Source organism: Gigantopelta aegis, chromosome 6, assembly GCF_016097555.1.
Source record: "Gigantopelta aegis isolate Gae_Host chromosome 6, Gae_host_genome, whole genome shotgun sequence".
NCBI classification, from domain to species: Eukaryota; Metazoa; Mollusca; class Gastropoda; order Neomphalida; family Peltospiridae; genus Gigantopelta; species Gigantopelta aegis.
In genome coordinates, this window is record NC_054704.1 from 41,208,650 (window position 1) to 41,235,145 (window position 26,496).

The 26,496-nt window shown below is 37.0% G+C and overlaps 1 protein-coding gene across 3 annotated transcripts in view; it reads left to right on the plus strand.

Annotated features, from left to right (window-relative positions):
- LOC121375688 (eyes absent homolog 1-like) overlaps positions 1-26,496 on the plus strand; it is a 218,242-nt gene that overhangs the window by 24,843 nt on the left and 166,903 nt on the right. For all 3 annotated transcript variants that reach the window (XM_041503271.1, XM_041503273.1, XM_041503272.1), the window contains exon 2: positions 23,157-23,295. In XM_041503271.1, the coding sequence (XP_041359205.1) occupies positions 23,236-23,295 (60 nt within the window). In that variant the 5' untranslated portion in view covers positions 23,157-23,235. The remainder of the gene's footprint in view (positions 1-23,156; positions 23,296-26,496) is intronic.

Below are 26,496 nucleotides of genomic sequence, written 5' to 3' on the forward strand. Positions count from 1 at the left end.
ATGGCCTGCCACTCTGCCATAAGAAGTTGACCCAGATCATGAAGGTTGGCCGGAGGGGCATGGTTATCCCGAACTCTCCTGCCTAATTCGTCCCAGGCGTTCTCTATTGGGGCCAAGTCAGGCGAATATGCTGGCCAATCCATCCTGGCGATACCTTGTTGTCTGAGAAAGTCCGTTACCACCCTGGCGCGGTGGGGTCTGGCATTGTCATCCTGCAGAACTGCCCCGCCGCCAATCTGCTGAAGGCCTGGGAGAACCAACGGCCGGATAATCTCATTCAGATAGCGGATTCCATTCAGATTGCCATCCACCACATAGAGGGGGTCCTGTGGTGGATAGAGATGCCGCCCCACACCATGACGCTGCCACCACCGAACCGGTGACTTTGTCTAACGTTAACGTTAGTGAAGCGCTTCCCAGGACGTCTGTAGACACGAACCCGACCGTTGTTGAACTGGAGACTAAACCTGGACTCGTCAGTGAACATCACTCGACCCCACTGAACACGTTGCCACCGCAGATGAAGCGTGCACCAGTGATGTCTGGCCGTTCTGTGATGTGGTAGGAGTGGTGGTCGAACAGCCTGGCGACGGCAGCGTAGATTATTGGCTCTCAGACGATTGCGTATGGTTTGATCAGACACTCGAGTTCCAGTCGCAGTCCGCAGATTGTCACGTAATCGGCGTGCAGTGGTTGTGCGTTGACGTAGAGCCATATTGGTGATGTAGCGGTCCTCTCTATTTGTAGTGCTTCGGGGTCTTCCCGAACGTGGATGATTTCGAACAGAATTTGTTGCTTGGTACCGTTGCCAGTCGGCCAACGACACTCTGACTGACACCATGTCTCAGAGCAACATTTCTTTGCGTATTGCCATCCTGAAGCCAAGCAATAGCCCTTCCTCGATCTTCGATAGTCAGTTGAAGTCGTACCATTGTCGAATTTGGAGTGTGCACCGTACACGAACGCAAGCTCCAATTATACGGAAATTCAGCATTGGGAACATGGAATACATGTGCAAAGCGTGCAAATGAAGCGCTTTGTGAAAAAGCAAGTTATGGGCACTTAGCAGACCTTTCGCTTTCGCCCTAATTTACGTGCAAATGTAAGCATGTTTTCGCCATTAGAACTAGTCGACAGTGTCAATGACAGTGGATTTTAATTCATTTATGAGTTGCTTAGACCCACTTTCGTCAAAATGGAACAATACCATGCGTGACATTATGGTCTAGCTAATATAATTGACATTCAGAAAATAATGTCGAAAATATCGTCTGACCCTTAAATTCTTTTGAGTAGTATATATACATTTAGGTACTGTAAATTGGGGGGAAAATGTGTGTGTGTAAACATTTCGCATCATTTGTGCCCAACTTCCGAGTCATGAAATTTCACATTTTATGAAAAAACAACAATCCCATGTTGCAATATTAATCAGTTTCACAGTAATAAAACCGTGAAATGAAAGTTTGTTATACAAAGCATGATAGCAGTAACAGGACTTTAAAAATTGCGAGAGCGATAGTTTCATTCGTGCGTCACTCGCGTAAGTATAGTTTGCGCAACCCACATTTTGTTTGCACATTGAATTTATGACATCATTTACATGTTCATGATGGGTTACATAAAAACGAAATGTGTTGCCTGAATTCAATCTAATTAAAATTAGCTCCACTGGTTAATTACTATTACCTTTGGATCTAACAACACCCCGTTGGAGCTCATGTCCAGTTGACCTTTCATTCGACCTTACTTGCAAAATCATGCCAGTGATTTGAAAAGAATTTAAAAACATTGGGATTATGCTGATGGTATACGAAAGGATTTGGGTGAATTACGAAGTATGTCGAAAACTAATTTCAATATAAAATTTTATATAAAATTCGTTTCAAGACGGAAAAAAACCCTGTGATGGTATAGCCATAAAATCTGTTTATACTAGTATACAATCCAAAGTTTATTACTGCACTTTTCCCCCTGTTTTTTAATGTTGAAATAGACCAACAAGTTCACCTATTGCATAAATAGTCTCGCCCGATATTTTTGGAATTTGTATGCTCCCGAATAAAGCTATAAAAGGCAAAGTGTAATTGGTTGATATTGAAATTGTTATTTATAGATGAAATGTCACCTGGACATGGGAGTCCACACATTGCTGTTAGATCTACTGGTAGACCAGTAGAACTATTTTTAATCAGATTGACCTGAATTTGTTTTGGATAACCCATAAATGGATGATGCAAATTTTCAATTCATAGAGACCTGCAGTGAGTACATTGTGGAAGAAAATATGTGGAATTATTGTAGGCAGAATCCAATATTGAGCTTTTACAAACATTAGGATGACCAGAAAAGCACTAACATAGATCTGTATTCATATTCTAAGGAAGAAATGTAATTTATCAGGGTGATGATAGAGCAAATTTTGGTTTAGCCCATTTTCAAATATGTAGAATGTTTCCTCGAAAATTATTCAAGTGGTTAATTTAAAGATAATTTTATTAGCCAGAAACTAAATGTTGCAGCCACTTTGTATATAAATTAGCAATTGGTTAAAGCGACAGACCCTAGTTTTTAAACACTAGGGCATAATTTTCACTATTACAGCTGTTATGATCACTGAAATCAAACATTACTTGTATTTTATTGTTTAGAATATCCATTTCCGTACAACCGAAGTGTTTCTGGTCATCATGGTGTTTCCAATACCGCAAATGGCATTTTTCATATTTGAAAAAATGCATGTGCATCTGAGAAGTAACGGTTTATGGAGTTGAGTTCTAGTCTATTTAAAAAATATATTTCCCTTGTTTTCAACATCATTGACTCTTTGTTTCAGTCACATTGTAACTTTATCCAAATGTGTTACAGGTTTCTAGATTAACATATGTATTGTCCATTTTTCATGAGATGAAACTACATGTAGGTTCTGCAGCTTTAACCTGGTAATGGACAGGGTGTTATTTTAATACTTAGAAAAGGCTATATTAGCCAAAAACATGTCACAATGGCTATACACATGGGATAGTACCAGTACCTTGAAGGCTTTATGTGGTGCTTTTAAATTTAGAAGTGATGTAGCAATTACCTCTATTATAAATTTAAGGGTTAGTAGAAACTTTGGCATTAAATTTTGTTTGTACAAGAATGCTGAACACGGTAACAATTATAGAAATACATATATAGCCTATTCACTTAAAAGATTAGATTTTTCACATTTGTATTCTTTTGCCCCATTGCCTTAATTCTCGAAAGTTATCTTGTTTTATCATAATTCATGTTCAGTAATTGAAACTCCTGTATGTATCTGTATGCATCATCATCGTGGTTACAGAGGTGAAAACACTCCATCAGAGTGGTGAGTGCTGCATGTTTTCCAGTTCTATTATTATTTTTTGTTTTGTTTCTATTAGCATCTGTGATAGTGTTTTCAAGTCTGTATATGGTTTTTTTGGGTTTTTTGAATATTTAGTCTGTGATAAATGTTTTTGATAGTTTGGTGCTATGTTATTTTTGGTAAAGTTTATTTTTAATCTTTTTTATTTATCACAACTCCATGCATTGTTTCGATGTTTCAACATTTTACTTTATTTTCAGAAGAAAATATAATTTTGGTATACTCATGTCTGTTAACTGTCTGCCATGAGATGGATTTCCATTGTGAGAGAAATTGTGGACATTTACCCCCCCACCCCCCACCCCCCCCCACCCCCCACCCCCTCCGTATTGTCATCCAAATTGCTTCGGACATTTTCGGTTTCCGTATTGTCACCCTTAAATTATCTGAATGACTAAAAATGACATCGCCTGATCTCGTATCCATTCGGAACACCCTGGCAATTTTAACTGTATGGACTGTTTTCATGAAAAGTTACAAGAAATTCTGATTGAAAGATTGACTTGATCGGGGATTCCGATTGCATCCAACGGGTTCATTGTCATGCGGTCTTTTGAAAAAAAAAAACTAAATTAAATTTAAAAGAAAAAACCCTTAGTCAAATAGTGTTTTGTCACATTTATTCAAGCATGAAATCTAACGGGAAACACATGTTAATGTGTTTTATATTTACGAAAATGCCCCCACCCCCGATCGTATTAGGGGCCATTGACCCCCGAAACCCCTGTCCCCCGAAACCCCTGACCAGGGTATTGCCTAAAACTTTCAGTCACAACATTTTACTTTTGTTAACAGCCATGTTTATATTGATATGATCATCCATTTTCCATCCATTTAACTTTGACATACAACAGCCGATATATTTTTTCATGCTGGGCTATGTGTAAACTGTTTGTTCGTTTGCTCGTTGGCTTGCTCACCAACTCACTCACTCACTCACTCATTTGTAACAGGAAATATTGACAGGCAATGCTAGCTATTACACTTGAACAAAAAGGAATGGGAGCGATGTTGATCTTTGAAGAATAACAAAGTAATCATGATTTTGATAATTATTTTAGCTTGAAAATTTCAACGATAACCATGCACTTGATTTATCATAACATTCATGGAAGTAACTTTTTGATTTTGCTTCTGTGTAGACTGGTAATCTCGGGGGTTGGCAATGAGAAGCGACAAAGTGGGACTGTTTGCTGGTTGCACCCTTTGAACATCTCAACAGGTGTCTTGGTAAAATGTTGATGCAGGCCACTCTGGAACAGCATGGTAGCCATCGCTGCTAAAGTTCTGGCATTCAAAACACCTTTTACCTGTTGGAAGACTCCTATTGGTACTTAAAATTATTTCCATTAAATCATCTTGACATTTATGGTTTTTGCAAAGCAGGTGGATTTTCCATCACTTTGCAGCAATAGTTTCATTAATGGCTCTTTGAGGGTTTTCAGGATCGCTCAGTGAAAATACGTCTAGGAGGTGAGAATTTTTTTTTCTTTGTAAATTGTCTGAAATATTGTCTATAAGCTTGTAATTTGTTGGCTAAGGGTTCCTCATTATCTTCAATCTGTGGAACAGGCTGGGAGCCAGGCAGCTGCAGCAATGTGTCCTAAGTCTCAGTGTGTAGCATCTGCCTTTTGATAGATGATAAAATCCAGTGGCAGTGCAAAGGGTGGATCAGGAAGGGGGAGGGAAGGGTGCAATTGTCCTTAAGCATTATGCAAACAGAGTGCAATAAAGCTTTCCTTAATAATAAAAAAAAGAAAAAATATTTTACATTATGTACGTCAGTAGTCGGGGAGTAAATAATGATCATTGTCCCTCAAATATATAAAATACTCACCCCGCCACCTGACAAAGCAAAGGTTTTCTTCTGCTTTGTAGATTCTGCCATTGGCATATTCTGTGGAGAATGTTCCTATTTATGAGCATTTGATTGCACAGTGCTGATAGCAGTGCTTTATGGCTGGGCTCAGTTGGTATAAACAGATATAAAAAAATGAGGAGAAAATAGGTTAAATCATGTACTTGTACATACACATTAGATGTAAAAGTGCAGTAATAGTCTACATTTCTTTGTAAGTATCAGATTGTTTTAATTATGTTTTGGGAACTTGTTTTTGTATAACTGTCATAAATTGTGTAAACTCATGTACCATAGCAAGTCTGACAGTACTGATTGTAATCTTGTTTTTATTGAGCGTTCAGCTCTGTTCACTTGACTTGAGCTCTCTGTTACAAAATACTGTCAAGATTGGTTGACTTAGTCCTCTGTTACAAAATACTGTCAAGATTGGTTGACTTAGTCCTCTGTTACAAAATACTTACAAGATTGGTTGACTTAGTCCTCTGTTACAAAATACTGTCAAGATTGGTTGACTTAGTCCTCTGTTACAAAATACAAATGGTTGACTTAGTCCTCTGTTACAAATACTGTCAAGATTGGTTGACTTAGTCCTCTGTCAAGAATGGTTGACTTAGTCCTCTGACTGTCAAGATTGGTTGACTTAGTCCTCTGTTTGACTTAGTCCTCTGTTACAAAATACTTACAAGAATGGTTGACTTAGTCCTCTGTTACAAAATACTGTCAAGAATGGTTGACTTAGTCCTCTGTTACAAAATACTGTCAAGATTGGTTGACTTAGTCCTCTGTTACAAAATACTTACAAGATTGGTTGACTTAGTCCTCTGTTACAAAATACTTACAAGAATGGTTGACTTAGTCCTCTGTTACAAAATACTGTCAAGATTGGTTGACTTAGTCCTCTGTTACAAAATACTGTCAAGAATGGTTGACTTAGTCCTCTGTTACAAAATACTGTCAAGATTGGTTGACTTAGTCCTCTGTTACAAAATACTGTCAAGAATGGTTGACTTGAGCATTGTTAAAAATGCTTGCAATAATGTTGACTTGAGCTCCATTACTTAGTCCTCTGTTACAAAATACCAAGAATGGTTGACTTGAGCATTGTTAAAAATGCTTGCAATAATGTTGACTTGAGCTCCATTACAAAATACTTACAAGAATGGTTGACTTGAGCTCTCTGTTACAAAATACTGTTAAGATTGGTTGACTTGAGCCCTCTGTTACAAAATACTTACAAGAATGGTTGACTTGAGAACTTAAAAATGCTTGCAATAATGGTTGACTTGAGCACTGTTACAGAATGCTTGAAGAATGGTTGACTTGAGCTCTGCTACAAAATGCTTGAAGAATGGTCGACTTGAGCACTCTTGTTACAAAATGCTGGAAGAATAGTCAGTTTGAGCACTCTTGTCACAAAATGCTTGAAGAATGGTTGCAATGCAGTAATGTTGACTTGAGCCCTCTGTTACAAAATACTTACAAAAATGGTTGACTTGAGCACTGTTACAGAATGCTTGAAGAATGGTTGACTTGAGCACTGTTAAAAATGCTTGCAATAATGGTTGACTTGAGCTCTGTTACAAAATGCTTGAACAATGGTCGACTTGAGCACTCTTGTTACAAAATGCATGAAGATTGGTCGACTTGAGCACTCTTGTTACAAAATGCTAGCAAGAATGGTTTTGTTTGGCACTTAATGTTAAATGAATATGGCAGGATGGGTACCAGCCAAATCGTTAATGGGTACTTATGACAACATTATGCTGTGAATACAGTCCTCGTGTAAGATAAAATGTGTATTGAAGTCTTTCTGAAGTGCCTGTATCATGTAGATTTCTAGAAACATTTGTTTTGCTGTTTTACCTGGTGATTTTAATAATATTGGAAAATACTTGTACCAGATTTACTCAATCCCTGGAATTGTCAATCTAGGTTTTCTTATTGTTCTGATACAGGTCAGCTTTCTACTTTTAAGTCGGTGAAAATCTATGATGAATGGTTGTTGGAGACAAGAAAATTGTAAACAAAACTTGTATATATATTCAGTATTGTGATTTTCCTGTCTCCAACAGATTTAAGTGATTATTTTTCTTGCACCCTTAACTATGTTTAGAACTTAAAATTAAAAACACTAAATATTAAAATATTACTCAATAATAAATATCCCAGACACATGACATCACACCACATCTTTTAGTAATTGACCAAAATACAGAGCATGGTACCTATCTATTCCAGAAATCTTTGGTGTATATTGTGGGCAAAAAACCCATACTACCCTATGGTGCACAAAGTCTTAATGTACGGTACACCATTAAAGCAGAATCTAAAGAAAGAAGAAAGAAATGTTTTATTTAACGACACACTCAACACATTTATTTTTACGGTTATATGGCATCAGACATATGGTTAAGGACCACACAGATTTTGAGAGGAAACCCGCTGTCGCCACTACATGGGCTACTCTTTCTAATTAGCAGCAAGGGATCTTTTATTTACGCTTCCCACAGGCAGGATAGCACAAACCATGGCCTTTGTTGAACCAGTTATGGATCACTGGTCGATGCAAGTGGTTTACACCTGCCCATTGAGCCTTGCGGAGCACTCACTCAGGGTTTGGAGTCGGTATCTGGATTAAAAATCCCATGCCTCGACTGGGATCCAGAATCTAAAAGTGTTGAAACAATTCTAAATCATTTATGTAATGATATAAACATTTATTTGTAAAAAAAATAAAAAAAATAATTCACATCTGGTTTTGTTGACATACAAAACCCCTATTAATGGATATTTTTTCTAGTTTTCATAAACAATATTAATGGACAAGTTCTTTGGGTTTTATTTACTAAGGTAATAGCAGGTATGTAACCTAACTCATAAAGTTGGCACCAAAAGTTCATGATTGTTTTTGTGCATACCATCATAAGTAATCAAGGGCACTACTTCTTTGATCCTTGTTTAATGTGTAAAATAACATCATTACTTTTATGGTTTTAACCCCCCTCCCCCATAGTTAAACTTTTCATCCTAGTTTTCACTCTGTTGCATCCATTTGGACTAGTCCATAGTTGTCTGTGGGGTTGAAAGGGTTGACCCTAGAGGAATAGTTTGTTTGTGCAAGTCTACTTGGAAATACACTGAGTGCATCTTGGTGCAAGACATCCATTTGCTTTAGCTGTCTGCTGGTGAATGCATGTTCCACTTGAGACTTTATTAATTAGTAGCAGCTGCTTCCCAGTTGATGTCTGAATGCTGTAATAGCCACCATGGGTTGTTAACACATCACTTTATGAACAGTTGTGCTTCTACAACATGACGCATATATAACTCTATAACTGGTAACATTTGTACCTGGGGAACAGTAAGCCATAGGATCTATGTTCCTCAGTAACCACTTGTGTTGTTCTTGGTATATAATTCAGTGGTAGTGGTTTATAATTCTGTTCGAGGAACAATAGGTCAAAGGAACAATTCTCCTTTCAGTAACCTTTTGGGTTGGTTTTGTGCTTCACCAACATGAGTTGTATGATAACCCGAGGAGCAGTAGGCCATAGGATCTATCCTCAGTGACTACTTATATTATTCTTGGTATATAATTCAGTAGTAGTGCTTCTGTTTGAGGAGTATGGGTTGTTAGCACATCACTTTATGAAGAGTTATGCTTCTACAGCATGATGCATATATAACTCTGTAATTTGGTGGTAGCACTTGCACCCGAGGAGCAGTAGGACATAGGATCTGTCCTCAATGACCACTTATGTTATTCTTGGTATACAATTAAGTGGTAGTGCTTCTGTTTGAGAAGTATGGGTTGTTAGCATATCACTTTATGAAGAGTTGTGCTTCTACAACATGATGCATGTATAACTCTATAACTTTGTGGTAGCATTTGTACCTGAGGAGCAGTAGGCCATAGGATTTATCCTCCTCAGTAACCACTTTTGTTGTTCTTGGTATATAATTCAGCAGTAGTGCTTCTGTTTGAGAAATATGGGTTGTTAGCACATCACTTTATGAAAAATTATGCTTGTACAACATGATGAATTTATAACTCTATATAACTCATTGGTAGCAATACAGTAGGTCATACCCATTGGTGGTAGCAATACAGTAGGTCATACCCATTGGTGGTATCTTAGGTTCTCAAGTAATGGGTGAGATGTAGCTTCATCCCACAGGCACTTGACACAGATTAGTATACATGAATAAAATTTTTAAAATTCTAAGGATCAATTTTTTTTTATATATATGTAAATACACGTTAAGTGGCAATAAATTTGTCATGTTTGCAAAGAATATAAGCAAAATATTGCGGAAATATATCAAACTTACCAATATACACCACATTTTGAATTTTACTAATCAGTGTCAAGTGCCCGTGCTTCATCCTTCAAACTTTGTAACAGAAATTCATGATAGCAGTCAGCAGTGCTGCTGTAAAAAGCTGTGGCAAAATTGATATGCTATGTATCATTGTTGGGTATTTATTTTGTTGATATGGTACCAAATAGCTATTGCCAGATAATCTGAATTTCAGGAGCAGTAGCTTGGTGTTAAGAGCTGTTGTGGTAAGATATAGCAGGTAATTCCAGCCAATGCACCACGGCTGGTATATCAAAGGCCATGGTCTGTGCAATCCTGTCTGTGGGATGGTGCATATAAAAGATCCCTTGCTACTAATGGGAAATATAGCGGGTTTCCTCTCTGACTTAATGTCAAAATTATCAAATGTTTGACATTCAATAGCCGATGATTAATAAATCAATGTGCTCTAGTGGTGTCATTAAACAAAACAAACTTTTTTCATAGGTGTTTCTTTTCTAATTGATGGGATGCAGTTGGTTTTGTTTAACAACACCCCTGCACGTGCTGTAACCTCACTGTGGTGCAGGGGTGTAACATTATCTTTGAGAATGGCTAATACAGCACAAATTGATGTTTAGAGTAAAAGTCAGTACGGTATCTTATCTGTGATATTTGTATTTGTATTTTTGCACAGTTCTTTACACTGATTTTATTTATATCTTGAATTTTTCTGTTGATCATCACCTTGTTTGTTTCCATTACCATAGTTTGACACCCAATAGCCGATGTATTTTTCGTGCTGGGGTGTCGTTAAACATTCATTCATTCATGTTTAACAACACCACAAGATCACATTGATTTAGTAATCATCGGCTATTGGATGTCAAACATTTGGTAATTCTGAGAGGAAACCTGCTACATTTTCCCACTAGCAGCAAGGTATCTTTTATATGCACCATCCCACAGACAGGATAACACATACCATGGCATTTGTTACACCAGTTATGCAGCACTAGCTAGATCGAAAACAGCTCAATGGGCCCACTGACGGGTATCGATCTGAAACCAATCCCTTTATGTGAAATCTTTGTCTTGTTCTGATCTTTTGGAACCAAGATGTAACTGAGTGATAGAGCTCCTGGCTAACCAGATAACCTACAATATATCATGTAATTTATGTATTCACCTCTGAAGATCTGGATCTCTTTAATAGGAGTGCTTTGTACTTCAGTCACAGTGCTTTTGTCTGAGATGCAATAGGTCCTAGGATTGAAGTGCTTCTGTATCATATGAATAGGTCCTAGTATTGAAGTGCTTTTGTCTAAGATGCAATAGGTCCTAGTATTGAAGTGCTTTTGTCTGAGATGCAATAGGTCCTAGGATTGACGTGCTTCTGTATCATATGCAATAGATGATAGTATTGAAGTGCTTTTGTCTGAGATGCAATAGGTCCTAGGATTGAAGTGCTTTTGTCTGAGATGCAATAGGTCCTAGGATTGAAGTGCTTTTGTCTAAGATGCAATAGGTCCTAGGATTGAAATGCTTTTGTCTGAGATGCAATAGGTCCTAGGATTGAAGTGCTTTTGTCTGAGATGCAATAAATAGGTCCTAGGATTGAAGTGCTTTTGTCTGAGATGCAATAGGTCCTAGGACTGATCCACATCAGTGGAACCCAGACCGTGCTGGAAAAAATTCAAGGTAGTGATTAATTGCTGCCATAACTTACATTCTGGGGAGTCATTTAAGGTATTACTAAACTGATGCAATATAAGTTCACATGCTAAGAGTGGCATGAAATTATTCTCCATGAATTAGACTTTCAGGGGAGTGATGGGGTGTGAGAGTGTTAGTTCTTCTTAAACAGCAAGATCTTGGAATCAGGTTCTATGACTTGTATGTATTAAAGGTAATAGTTTGTGCTACCCTAACTATAGACAAGGGCAAATGGTTGGATAGACCTACATAATTATAGCAGTTTCTTTTATACATGTATTAACATATTATTCTTTCACAAGCACTGAATATGTAAATAATTTTTTTAACATTTAGAAAATGTATTTAGTATTTATTACATTAATTGTTAGCACATTTATTTATAAAGGACACTTCAGGTATATTCATGACAAAAATAGATGTATTTCATCTTTATATAAAGGCTATCTGTTGCTAATAAGTAATTTGGATGACCTTATGTGCTACACGGGACGGGACGTAGCTCAGCGGTACAGCCGTCGTCTAGATTGATCCCCGTCTGTAGGCCCATTGAGCTATTTCTCGTTCCAGCCAGTGCTCCACAACTGGTGTAACAAAGGCTGTGGTATGTACTATCCTGTCTGTGGGATGGTGCATATAAAAGATCCCTTACTGCTAATCAGAAAGAGTACCCCATGAAGTGGTGACAGTGGGTTTCCTCTCTCAATATCTGTGTGGTCCTTAACAACCATATGTACGACGCCATATAACTGTAAATAAAATGTCCTTCCTTCTTTATATGCCAGACTAGTGTCTGGTTTTAATTTAATTTTACATAATAATTTTTAAAAATCAACTGAACAAATATTAGTAGATATAAATAATTCATCTTAAGATGTGTTTTTATGATCAAGATTATGAGTTAAATGATTTTGATTTCACATTAATATCCTTGTCTCTTTAGCAGAATGCATGAATACACAATCATACAGAAACACAAAAATGCTTGCACATACCCACTTGCCCCTCTCCCCGACACTCCTCCCCCATTCAAGTGAATATTCACAGCAGAATGATTTGGAATTGGAATTTATGCAAACGTTGCCGGATTTTCAGTAACAGGAATTATGCAGCAAGTGAGCAACTGTTTGTCATAGCGGTGTTTACTTGAGCCAGGGATATCTTGATGAAATAACAGAACAAATTGAAACCAGGTGTTTGCTGGCTGAAATCTGTTCATCTACAGATAATCCCTGGGGCAACATGTGACCTTTCCCTCCATACCTGAGAAGAGATTCCAGTATTTATGCTCTGAAGTAGGCCTCAGCACCTCTTCTGTTGTATGGCCACCAGCTATGCATATTTGATGGAGACGTTAATTTTTTCCATCCTGGAAAATGGTGTTTCCATTCTTGTAGGAGATAAGGTTGGGTGGGGTGTGTGAGGGGGATGTAGCTCAGTGGGATGATCTCGTATGAGGTGCAATGATTCATGGGATTGATATATCACTCAATGAAAAACTCATGTTTTTTCCTGTGCTGTCTTGTGTCCCCATGAAAGATACATCAGAGGCCAATGTATGTACTGTCCTGTCTGTGGGAAATAGCAGATAAAGAATTCCTTATTGTTTTTTCAAAAGGAGTTGTAGTCTATACGGCTGCAGCATGTTTCATTTTTGTTTCTCTATATCAGGTGTCAAAATGACAATATGCTGGACACCAAACAGTTGTAATTTAAAATACTGTAAACCAGGAAATGTTAGAGAGCATAAAATGTTAGCGAAATTAGCAACATCCCTTGCTGCTAATAAAAAAAATAGCCTATGAAGTGGCAACAGCGGGTTTCTTCTCTCATTATCTGTGTGGTCGTTGACGCCATATAATCATAAATAAAAAGTGTTGAGTGCATCATTAAATAAAACATTTCTTCTTTTATTTAGATTTAGCTAAATTTTAATATCGCTAATATTTTATGATTTACAGTATACGGTCCTGTCTATAGGAAGAAAGAAATGTTTTATTTAACGATGCACTCAACACATTTTATTTACGGTTATATGGTGTCAGACATATGGTTAAGGACCACACAGATTTTGAGAGGAAACCCACTCGCCACTTCATGGGCTACTCTTTCCGATTAGCAGCAAGGGATATTTTATTTGCGCTTCCCACAGGCAGGATAGCACAAACCATGGCCTTTGTTGAACCAGTTATGGATCACTGGTCAGTGCAAGTGGTTTACACCTACCCATTGAGCCTTGCGGAGCACTCACTCAGGGTTTGGAGTCGGTATCTGGATTAAAAATCCCATGCCTCGACTGGGATCCGAACCCAGTACCTACCAGCCTGTTAACCGATGGCCTAACCACGATGCCACTGAGGCCGGTGTCTATAGAAAGAAGTATAATTATAAAGAATCCCTTATTGCTTTTTAAAAGGAGTAGTCTATGTGGCTGCAGTATTGCCTTTTGTCTATCTTGAGTAAAAAAAAAAAGAGGTTATTTTGTTTAACGACACCACTAAAGCACATTGATTTATTAATCATTGCAGGGCACAATTTTTCACGAGAACCGTTGTTCTGTTCGCGTGTCGGTTACGCAACTTTAAAATCACGAGAACTGCCAATCGGTTACGTGGTGAGCTATTACATTCTAAAATTTAAAGTACCATATACCAGTAATGAAAGAGAAAATCAGTTTGTTTTTAAATACATTTGAACCACTAATGTAGCACAGAACTGTAGTTCAAGTCTTTTCGGATTAGGTAGGCCTAACTTATAGGTTATGAGAACTATATTCACATTACCGAACAATCGGTTACCTAAATAAAACTCACGTGAACTGACTTCCGGTTACCTAAGATTGTGAAATATTGTCCCCTGCATCGGCTGTTGGATGTCAAACATTTGGTCTTCCAGAGGAAACCAAGTACATTTTTTCATTAGTAGCAAGGGATCTTTTATATGCACCACCCCACAGACAGGATAACACATACCATGGTCTTTGATATACCAGTTGTGGTGCACTGGCTGGACTCTTGATTAAGTGTAACATTAACCATATGCTGAACACACCAAATATTTGTGATTCAAAATGTGCTGAGGTGTCTTTAAACACATTCTTTTCCATTATTGCATTTGTTATAGAATATAGTTAAGTACGTGTACATGTATTACAACATTAAATATATTTGTCCCAAAGAGCAATTATACTTTTACTTTGTCTTGAAAAGTGTTTATAAAAAAAAAAAATAAGGGAGCAAATTTATTTTTGTACTGATAAATATTTTTTCATTATTTCATATGGGTGGTAATAGGATTTAGTTTAATGGTATGTACATACCATTGAAGTATTATATCACATACTGTGGTATGTGCTGCCCTGTCACAAAAGTGCATATAAAAGATCCTTTACTACTGTGTCAAAATAGTCAATAATATATTACAGGGTTGCTTTTCTAATGGTGGACTTGCTTAGCCCACAGTGGACTTGTTTAGCCCACAGTACACTTGTTTAGTCCACAGTAGACTAGTTTATTCCACAGTAGACTTGCTTAACCCACGGCCTACTAGTAATGTGCAGAAGTGTCATTAACATTCTTTCCTTTCTTAACTTTTGGTGGTTTTGTGGTTCTAAGTAAATAGGTCAAATGGAAAATTAGATATATAGTTCCTGTTTTAATGTTTGTACCTTATGAGCCAAATCTCGTAAAGGAAGGGTATGGCTGTCAAGAATTGTGTAACATAAACCTATTCGGTTTTTCTCAGGTGGGACAAAGACTATTACTTAATGAATAGTTTTGGGATAAAGTTTTTGATGTGATGAAAGAACATGGTGTCAGTTTTGACATATCGGTTACTATCAAGTTTATTTTGATGAAAATGGCCAACATTAAATATCGGGTACATGCCTGGCTTGCTGAAAGCATTGTACGGTAAACCTGCTAAGATCTGCTTGCTTTTAGTTGGGGCTTCTTTTCAGGTCAAAAGAATAGAATGGGATTACTTTAGTTCATATAAAAAAACATTTTTATTATTTATTTAGGGTTTTTTTTTAATGTGTGAGATAAGCTCATAAGTATTGGATTGTGTGACACTGTAGAGGCAAAAGGTATACCGATATTATATGTTAAAAGCTGGTAAGAGAAATTTTTGAAGGGTCAGGCCCATAGGAACGATATCGTGTTTGTGTGTGTGTGTTTGACTTTGAGAGAGAGGGGACAATTTGTAATGGGGGGGGGGGGGGGGCACAGGCCATAATTAAATTTTTATTACTGTTAGTTAACTTGTGTCTAGCTCTGATGCCTTGCCTTGCATTTTTATAAGAGGTATTTTATATGTCTACACTTTTCACACAGTTAAAGTTTTTGTTTAATGACACCACTAGAGCACATTGGTTTATTAATCATAGGATATTGGATGTGAAACATTTGGTAATTTTGACATAATCTTAGAAAGGAAACCCGCTACAGTTTTCCATTAGTAGCGAGTTATCTTTTATATGCACCATCTCAGAGAGGATAGCACATACCACAGCCTTTGATGTATCAGTCGTGGTACACTGGCTGGAATGAGAAATAGCCCAATGGGCCCAATGATGGGGATTGATCCTAAACCGACCGCGCCTCAAGTGAACGCTATACCACTGGGCTACGTCCTGCCCCTTTCACACAGATTCATTGCTGTATCTATGGTTGCTCCTCCCCACTGGACAGATATGTAAACAGGTTGCACTATACCAATTAATTTCCGGCTGGGTCGAAGTTCGAGGTGTACTGAACTTTTGATAGAGAAGTTAACACCACAAGTCCTGTGATTGGTTATAAATGTGAGTGTGTTGGTTGTAAAAAAAAATAGTTTCATCTGGGCTAAAAATGTATGCAATTTTATTTGATGTAGTACCACCGTGTCAAGTAGCCTTGTGCTTGGAACATGTATGGGGTATCTGTAAAAAAAAGTACTAAAATTTTGTGTGAAACTAGGGGTGTTGCAGAAACATCTGGTTATACCGAAAATGAGCCATGAAAGGTACCATTTTCTGCAGTTAATACTTTGAGGTAGGGGTTGTAGTACTGATATTTATGGGTCACAGTTTGGTTGATATATTGCATATAGTGTTTTTAAACACAAACGTTAACATGGTCGCCTATGGGATTTGAATTGGTATAGTCCAACCAACAAGCCATGGCATTCATTGTCAAGTCTATAGAAAGTCCATGTAATTAATCCTTTGCTACTTTTCGTTAGGACTAGCTTATGCCGGGGTATAGAAAGAGGAAATATCTCATTAGACTGCCAGACTACAGTAGTACCAACCAACATTCACTAGGCTGCCAGATTTTCGACTACAGTGGACTCTGTCCAAACCGGCATTCTGTGTAAACTGGCATTCTGTGTAAACCGGAACAGTTTTAACGTCCCGTCCAGCTACCGTTAAATTATTAGGAATAAAACTCTGTCTACACCGAATGCTGTCTGTTCCTGACTTCGAATGTAAATTCAAGAACAAAAGAACGGTTTATGTAGTAAGTAGCTCTGTCTACACCGGCATGCGATCTTACGTCTACTGTCTGCCAGGTGTCACCTTTTAAACAATGATGGCAGTTCCCCAGTAATTAGGACACCAAAGAACATGTTATGAAATAATCACACCTTTTTGAAAGCTTAATAAAAATGAACTACACCTGTTGTAACGGGTTTAGGTAGCAAGATAAATAGGATTATTATGTGTATATATTCCTACCTGCATTGCATCATACTGATTTGTTTAAAAAAAAATAATTATAAACTATATATCAATATACTGCAAGAACCATAACTCTGGACAAACTCTGTTTACACCGGCACTCTGTCTAAACCGGCATATTTTATTGGTCCTTAGTGAATCTGGTTTAGACAGAGTCCACTGTAGTTTTGTCGGCGTACATCACAATGTCATAATATTATAATAAAAACTTAAAGTGTTACTTAGATAACCATCAGGCATCTAAAGAAATTAAAACATGATGAGATATCTTTTTTTTTCATTGCTTTTTTTCTGCTTGTAATGTAGTAGATTCAACAGAATTTTTTTTTTTTATTATTTGAACAGTAAGCAAGGCAAGGAGTTTAGTCATTTGAGTGTTCGCTTGAGGTGCTTGTATCATAACATCGAACCACCTCGGGTGTGAAACGTAGCTCATTGGTAAAGCGTTCGCTTGATGGACTGTCGGTGTAGGATCAATCCCCGTCGGTGGTCTCATTGGGCTATTTATTGTTCCAGTCAGTGCTCCACAACTGGTGTAACAAAGGCTGTAATATGTGCTATCCTGTCTGTGGGATGGTGCATATAAAAAATCCCTTACTGCTAATCAAAAAGAGTAGCTCATGAAGTGGTGACAGCTAATTTCCTCTCTCAATATCTGTGTGGTCCTTAACCATATGTCTGACACCATATAACCGTAAATAAAATGTGTTGAATGCGTCGTTAAATAAAACATTTCCTTCCTTCTTCCTTCTTCGAACCACCTCGATAGATCCATTCACCTAATTGCGTTTTTTCTCTCGTTTCAACCAGTCCACCACAACTGGTCAAAAGCTGTGGTATGTGCTATCCTGTCTCTGGGAAAGTGCATATAAAAGATCCCTTGCTACCAATGGGAAAATGTAGCGGGTTTCCTCTAATGACTACAAGTCAAAATTACCAAATATTTGATATCCAATAGCCGATGATTAGTGAATCAATGTGCTCTAGTGGTGTCGTTAAACAAAATATTCCTTTTCTTTATGGAGGCGGGTCATAGCCCAGTTGAAAGCTCTCACCTGATGCATGGCTCATTAGTGTATTTCTCATTGCAGCCAGCACATCACATTTGGTATATCTAAAGGCTGTGGTATGTCATATCCTGTCTGGGATCGTGCTTTTAGAAGATCCCTTGGTACCAATGAAAAAAATATAGCAGGTTTTCTCTCTAAGGCTATATGTCAAAATTACCAAATGTTTAACATCCAGTAGCCAGTTCTCGATCTAGCCAGTGCACCACGACTGGTATATCAAAGGCAGTGGTATGTGCTATCATGTCTGGAATGGTGCATATAAAAGATCCCTTACTACTAATGGAAAAATGTAACGGGTTTTATCTCTATGACTCAAAATTACCATATATTTGACATCCAATAGCCGATGATTAATAAATCAATGTTCTCTAGTGGTGTCATTAAACAACACAACATTTTTAACGTTATTCTGTCTACAATGGAGCTAGTTCTGAGATCAGAACCCAGCACCTATCAGCTTAATATTGAATAATGTGACAACTGTGCCATTCAGGCCAGTAGAAAACCATTTCCTGGTCTGTTTTCAATTATATACATTTTGTCTGTGTCTCTACCACTGAATCAGTGGCCAGACTGCTGAATGAGAGTCCAGTTGTCAGAACCGATTCCAGAAGGTCTGTTTCATCTCACACTAGCTGTTATCGCCTTCACTGAAAGTTGGCCCATAGAACTTGTTTATTTGTCTTCGGTCAGGAAGAGCTTCCAGATAATGGATTTGTGTTTTCTTCCTTCGCAAGCATCTTTCAGCTGGGCTTGTTGATACAGTGCCCGTAATCTCCACATTGTTTTGTTGGTGCAACATTGCCAATTCATCACTGGTTCCCCACCATCTGTTATCTAGTCAGGCTTTTACCAGTCTGCCCCTCATTCTTAGCATTGTTAGCCCAAATACCTGGGTGTGTACATGTACACATACTTTAGAACTGATTTACTGCTAGTAATTAAAACGATAGACCTTGATCACATTCAAAATCATATTGCTTGGTAGATCAGTCAGTCAGTCAGTAAGTCAGTCAGTCAGTCAATAAATTGATCAATCAATCAATTGATCAATCAATCAATTGATCAATCAATCAGTTGATCAATCAATCAGATACGCAGACAGACATATAGACACAAACGCATATACAAACTGATGGATATATATTTTTTATATATATATATATATATATATATATATATATATATATATATATATATATATATATATATACACATGTATATATATACACACACAATATATATACAGACTGTCAGTTAGTGGGTCAGTCAATCTTTTTATTGAACAAGACACCTACACATGGCTTGTAAAGTACATGTATGTTAAATAAGCAAGTTACAGAATATAAACAGGATATAAATTAGCATCTCAATGTGGGCTTCTAGTTCAATGCAAAATGCTGTTTTGTTATTTTGTCACTTCCTGATTTAAGTTACTGTTTATAGACCTTCATCATGCTTCACCCTCCATGTGGTTTGTCCCTCCTCTAAGTTAGTGACAGGATATAACTGTTACAATGTTAATATAAGCTCAAAGAACAATCTTGAAAGACATTCATTGTATTTATAAATCATCTAATTAAATTCTGTGACACTGAACACTTACATAAAATTAAATGTCATTTGTTGTATTGTAAAGTTTGCATATGCCATGTTATATTCAGTGTTTCTTTCAAAATATTTGGTCATTTTAAAATTCTGCTGATACCTGTATGTGCTATATTACTTTATTAGTGCATGGAATACCCTTACCCCTCCCAAAAAACCCAACAAAAAACCTAACAACCTCGCTAAAGCACTGAAAATTAAAAAGCTTATACTGATTTTAAACATAAGATAAACCAGTATAGCTTTTTTTACTTGGCAAGATGATTGGAACGGTGCAATTGTTAACAAGCTTCACATTCTGTCAAGCCAGTTCTCTGGGAAAGTGCCAGTCTTCCAACAGATGGTGCAAGAAGGTTAAAATTGTCTTGTGTCATGCTTGCATTGGCCATACAAGTTTATTTGACACATTCATTTATTTGTAAAAAGAATCCTCCACCTGTGTGTCATAGTTTGTTGGGTGTGCAATCATCTGAAGCAAACTACTAACTAAAAAAGATATATTTGGTAGAAGAATTGCAGTGGTATTTGTCTGATTCTATGCTGGACTTGTGTAGAAATATATTTAAAAGACACTGAAGTTTATTCCAAATTTTAATTTACTTGCCTGTGATGTTTATATTTTTTCAGTACTTGCAGTGCAAAGTTGACATATCTGGGTTGTCATGTTAGAAAACTCAACCCATAAAGCCATTTTATATAAGGGTCTCCATTTTGTCACAACCAGAACACTGTTTATTGCAAATAATTTTAAAATGTGTGAAAAGTATAGCAAACAATTGCTGAGCTAAGCCCGAATTATACAAGTTTGAAAGAAAGAAGTGTTTTATTTAAATTATTTTCAATAAAAAGTGTTATGGATGGGACAAAAAGCGACCCTTATGTAATAAATTGGCCTTAAATGTTTTTGTACAGTGAAAGCCATCTAAACTGGACACCCATGAAACCAAGTAAAATGTCTGGTTTTATGGAGTATCTGATTTGGAGAAGTTTTAATAGAATTCTACTCTACTAAGACTAAGGGTCCAGTTTTGAGAGGTTTCACTGTACTGCATGTTTTCACATTCATTATTGAACAGTTACAAAAGTGTATTTTGTGAAAAAAATGGATAATTTTTATAGGCTACAACAACTTAGTTACAATTTCGGTACAATTTCGTGTGGTGTGCTGCCAGTACCTGATAAATTGTAAAATTATTTTAATTCATAACATGTTTACATTACCATACATTATTGCATCACATTATTGCCACAGATCAAATGGCACTCAAAAGTACAAACATTAACTGAAACCATCAAAAAATTAAAACAAAATTCTATAAGATACCTAATATTCAAAACATCTTCTAAAAAAAAAAAAGAGTATAAAATGTTTACTTTTTCTTATAAAAACATTTTAATTTTCTATTCCACTACCTGTATAAATTTAAGAAAGAATGTTTTGGCAAAACTCAATATTCTATTGTCATTACTGGCCAAAGGGGAATAACTGTTACTGACTTTTTACAGTGATAGGAAGAGATGAAGTAAAACTAATGCCAATAACTGTGCACTTGTTGACTTCTATACTGTATAATTTTACTGTTTGTATGGAGAGAACAGGCAGAATAGACAGGCATGAGTTTGACCCGTACCTCCCCCTTTCAATGGTTAGGGTAGTTTTAGGGATAGGGTTAGGGTTAGTCTTTAGAGCCTATAATATAAAGGGGTATGGGTCGAACTCTTTCCAATAGACAAACCTAATGATATCCTTAAGTGACACTGTATCATGTAGCAGAAATACTGGTCAGACTCATTTAATTATAAAATTGCAGATGCACTGATACTTTTTTATAATTACTATTTTGATTGTACTGATACCTGTATGTATATTTGATAAAAAAAATAATAAAAAAAATTGATCAAAAGTTAAGGGATGTAGTTTTTGTTTTTGTGGAGAACGAAGTACAATTCTAGACTTGTTTGACATGTGGTAACCGCCCGGTAACCTGAACGAGTGTTCTCGACTTAAGCATGTTAAGCAGCCACTAAAGAGACTGTCAAAAACAAAACAACAACAACTGGTGGGTGCTTAATACATGTCAGTTTGAACATTAACGGATAGTAGTATAGTGACCTCTTAAAGACAGGGAGCAGGATGTAGCTCAGTGGTTAAGTGCTCGCTCGATGTGCGGTCGGTCTGGGATCGATCCCGTCGATAGGCCCATTGGGCTATTTCTCGTTCCAGCCAGTGCATCACTACTGGTATATCAAAGGCCATGGTATGTACTACCCTGTCTGTCGGATGGTGCATATAAAAGATCCCTTGCTGCTAATCGAAAAGAGTAGTCCATGAAGTGGCGACAGCGGGTTTCCTCTCTCAATATCTGTGTGGTCCTTAACCATATGTTTGACAGCATATAACCGTAAATAAAATGTGTTGAGTGCGTCATTAAATAAAACATTTCCTTCCTTCTAAAGACCGGTGGCTGTTTAATACACTTATACAGGTCAGGGTGGGTTTTTTTTACAATATTACACAAGTTGCTGTTAAATAGAGGTGGTAGCAGGTCAGCTTTATTTTGCCAAGTCATCTTATCAAAATAGCACAGTCTAACAAAGCAGACACCTATCCCAAATGAGTGCCTTACTGCTCTTCAGTGTTCTTCAATATAATACAACTGACCTATAATAAGGCCACACTTAAATACTTCGTTAGGTGACCGGCCTTGGTAGTGTCGTGGTTAGGCCATCGGTCTACAGGCTGGTAGGTACTGGGTTCGGATCCCAGTCAAGGCATGGGATTTTTAATCCAGATACCGACTCCAAACCCTGAGTGAGTGCTCCGCAAGGCTCAATGGGTAGGTGTAAACCACTTGCACTGACAAGTGATCCATAACTGGTTCAACAAAGGCCATGGTTTGTGCTATCCTGCCTGTGGGAAGTGCAAATAAAAGATCCCTTGCTGCTAATCGGAAAGAGTAGCCCATGTAGTGGCGACAGTGGGTTTCCTTTCAAACTCTGTGTGGTCCTTAACCATATGTCTGATCTCATATAACCGTAAATAAAATGTGTTGAGTGCGTCGTTAAATAAACCATTTCTTTCTTTCTTTCGTTAGGTGAAGTCTTGATTACTAGCTACTGGAGTGTTATTAACCATTCATGTCTTCTGATGACTATACTATGGTGGGCCTGTACTCAAAAGGAGTTTCAGCTAGTGCATATGTACTTGGGCAAAGAGTAAAAACAATCAGAGATCTGTTTTACGAAAGTGATCTTAGCTCTAAAATTACCGTAAATGCATTAACTAGTTAGTCTCTTAATTTAAGGTGATTTTAGCACTGAGATCGTTTCATAAAATGAGTTCCTGAACAATATTAAGTCAACATTTTTGCTATTAAATGTCCATGTTTCCCAATTGGAAAAAGAACTATATTTCGCCTTTAGTCATAGGTGGGGAACTTGCAACCAAATAATATTATTTTTGTTTATTTTATTTTTTTGTAGACCATGATGGCTGGCTGAAGTGGGTGAGAAGCAAGTGAATGTTGTGACAGGAAGTGGGGACGGGAAGTGCTGTCTTGCCATGGAGGAGATGATAGAGAAGAAACGCTCCATGTCTCCAGACCCCGCCATTGATCTGGAGGTACGTCTGAACTCACAGTTCACAATAATACATACTTCGGTCTGAATGTTAAATCTTTCACTCTTCATGAGTGTGGTCATATATAAATCTTAAATCAAAATATAATTCATTCATCCATCCATCCATCCATACATACATCCATCATCATCCTTCCATCCATCCATCCATCCATCCATCCATCCATCCATCATCCTTCCGTCTATCCATCCATCCATCCATCCATCCATCCGTTTATCTATCTGTCCAACCATCCCATCTGACCATGTATGCATGCATGTATCCCATCCAACCATGCATCGGAGCATTCATCCATCCATTCATCCATCCATCCACCCATGTATCTATCCATCCGCCCATCCACACACACACACACACACACACACACATCCATGCATTTATCAATCTGCTCGTCCGTCCATCCATACATCCATCCATCCATACATTCTTCCATCCATACATTCTTCCATCCATCCATCCATCCATCCATATATCCATTCATATATCCATTTGTCCATCATTCTATCCATCCATCCATCCATCCATCCATCCATCCATCCATCCATAAACTAGCGAAAAAACAAACACACGCACACAAGCACACACTTTTTATTAAAAAGTTGCAAGTCATGAAACTTCAATCAGATGAGCATGAACCTTACTTTCGGATCACATTAATGGGTAATTTATCCAGTCAGATTGTTGCATGTGAACCAAATATTAGTGCCACATGAAAAGTTTTGTACAAAAGGATCAAATATTTAGTTTTCCACAGACTACTCATGAACAGTAAACAGGTGCTTGGCCTACAAAATGAGCATCGTAGCAGTCTGCAGTACATTCCATTGGCTTCCAAGTGACCAGGTGTCACCCCAGACAGTATATAAAAGCTATGTTCTGTGTTCCGCAGTCTTCTTTCATTATAAAGATGTGCAGGTGCAGGAAACTCAATCTGGTCTTTATCATTGTGCAACCAGATGTGAGCCGTATAATGCATTCAAATAAAGGGCTACATTTCTGCGTATGTCTTTCTTAAACTCACTGATTGTTTTTAGTGGTTGTTGTTTCTTGTTTATTTATGTGTGTGGGCTTTTTGTTATTATTAGTCCCTTACCTGTTCAACCAGAGGGGACTATAGGTTTCATCTCCATCCTTCTGTCCTTCTGTCTGTCTGTCTCTTTCCATCAGTCTGTCCGTTAATATGTCCGTCTGTACGTCCCATATAATGCTTTGAAATATTGAGCTGAAATTTTGTGTATTGCTTAATCACGTACTGTTACAGATCATGTCCGTCTGTATGTTCCATATAATGCTTTGAAATATTTAGCTGAAATTTTGTGTATATATAGCTTTATCACGTACAGTACCGTTACAGATCATGTCTGTCCATACGTCCCATATAATGCTGTGAAATATTGAGCTGAAATTTTTTTTATAGCTTTATTACGTACAGGTTACAGATCATGGCTGTCCGTACGTCCCATATAATGCTTTGAAATATATAGCTGAAATTTTGTATATATAGCTTTATCATGTACCGTGACAGATCATGTTTAACTTTCATGGCTATTTATCCATTTTTTGACAGAGTTATGTCCTTGAGCTAATGAGATTCGAAAATTTGTTTTCTGGACTTTTGTTTTTGCAATGCCTCAAGATATTGAGCTGAAATTTTGTGTGAAGGTTTATCATGTTCTGTTACAGATCAGGTTTAACCTTCATGGCAATTTGTGCCCAGTAGGGTACATGTATTGCTGTTGCACTCTCAGAGTGTTATACCTTTGATAGTGCATCCACCTTAATTATATTTGTAGCATTTTAACAACCTTGTCCGTTATACTGTTAATAGCTAGGGACGGGACGTAGCCCAGTGGTAAAGCGTTCACTTGATGCATGGTCGGTCTAGGATCGATCCCCGTCGGTCGGCCCATTGGGCTATTTCTTGTTTCGGCCAGTGCACCACGACTGGTATATCAAAGGTCATGGTATGTGCTATCCTGTCTGTGGGATGGTGCATATAAAAGATCCCTTGCTGCTAATCGAAAAGAATAGCCTATGAAGTGGCGACAGCGGGTTTCCTCTCTCAATATCTGTGTGGTCCTTAACCATATGTCTGACGCCATATATCCGTAAATAAAATGTGTTGAGTGCGTCGTTAAATAAAACATTTCTTTCTTTTTTTTCTTTTTTTCCCCACGTTAATTATATTTTTAGCATTTGAACAACCTTGGCTGTTACATTGTTAATAGCTTGTTGCATTTTGTTTCTTATTCATGTGTGATGTTTATTAGTTATGATGTGTTTCTCGTATTTTCAGTTTTTGGTTTTTATTTTAACTTGGATTTTCATGCTTTTATTTATTTTCGATTCAAATATGGCATTACAGTTTTGGTATTAGAGATCTCTGTCCATGACAGAGTGTAATGGTTAGTTGTTAGTAGTTAGTGAGAGAGAAGCTGGTGTGGCAGTGTTACCAACCTACCAGTAAATGAAAAAAAAAAAACCCAAAGAGATACACAACAATACACTTTTATTATTAAAATGTTATGTACTGAAATGTATTCCTTAGTAGTGGCTCATAACTGTAGACAATACTGTGTTCATGTTAAAATGAAAGTTTAAAATATTTAATTCTGAGAATTTAGAATGTAATAAGAAATAATTGGTTTAATTTTTTTTTAGTCCTTTAGCTAATTTGCCAAAAAAAAAGAATCCAGATATTTGTTATTAATTATGAAATTGGGAATGTGAAATTATTATTTTTTTATTGAAAAGTTTGTCACCCTGGTGTAGTAGCCTCACAAATACTAATTGAGCTATTAGAACTCAGGATCCAGAAAGGCTTAACCACTACTATGTATATCGGTCATGACATTTTAAAAACTGTTTATCCTATTTTAGTGTTGTTGTTTTTTTTGTAAAAAATATTTCTTATAAAGCAGATTGGATTTGATTTGAGATGCAGAAAAATTATCTTTATGTAAGCATGGTATAGAGTTTTCAGCTTTTTTAAAACAACGTTTCAGCCTGTTTTATTCAAATAGGTGTCACATCCCTGTTATATTCTTTGTTAATTATTTATGTTTGTTTGTTTGTTAGGTTTTTTTGTATGCTGTTTATTTTGTGATATTTCTTTTATTTATATTTATTTTGGTTGAACAGAAATGGATGATTACTATGTTTGTTTATTTAAAAGTTTATGTT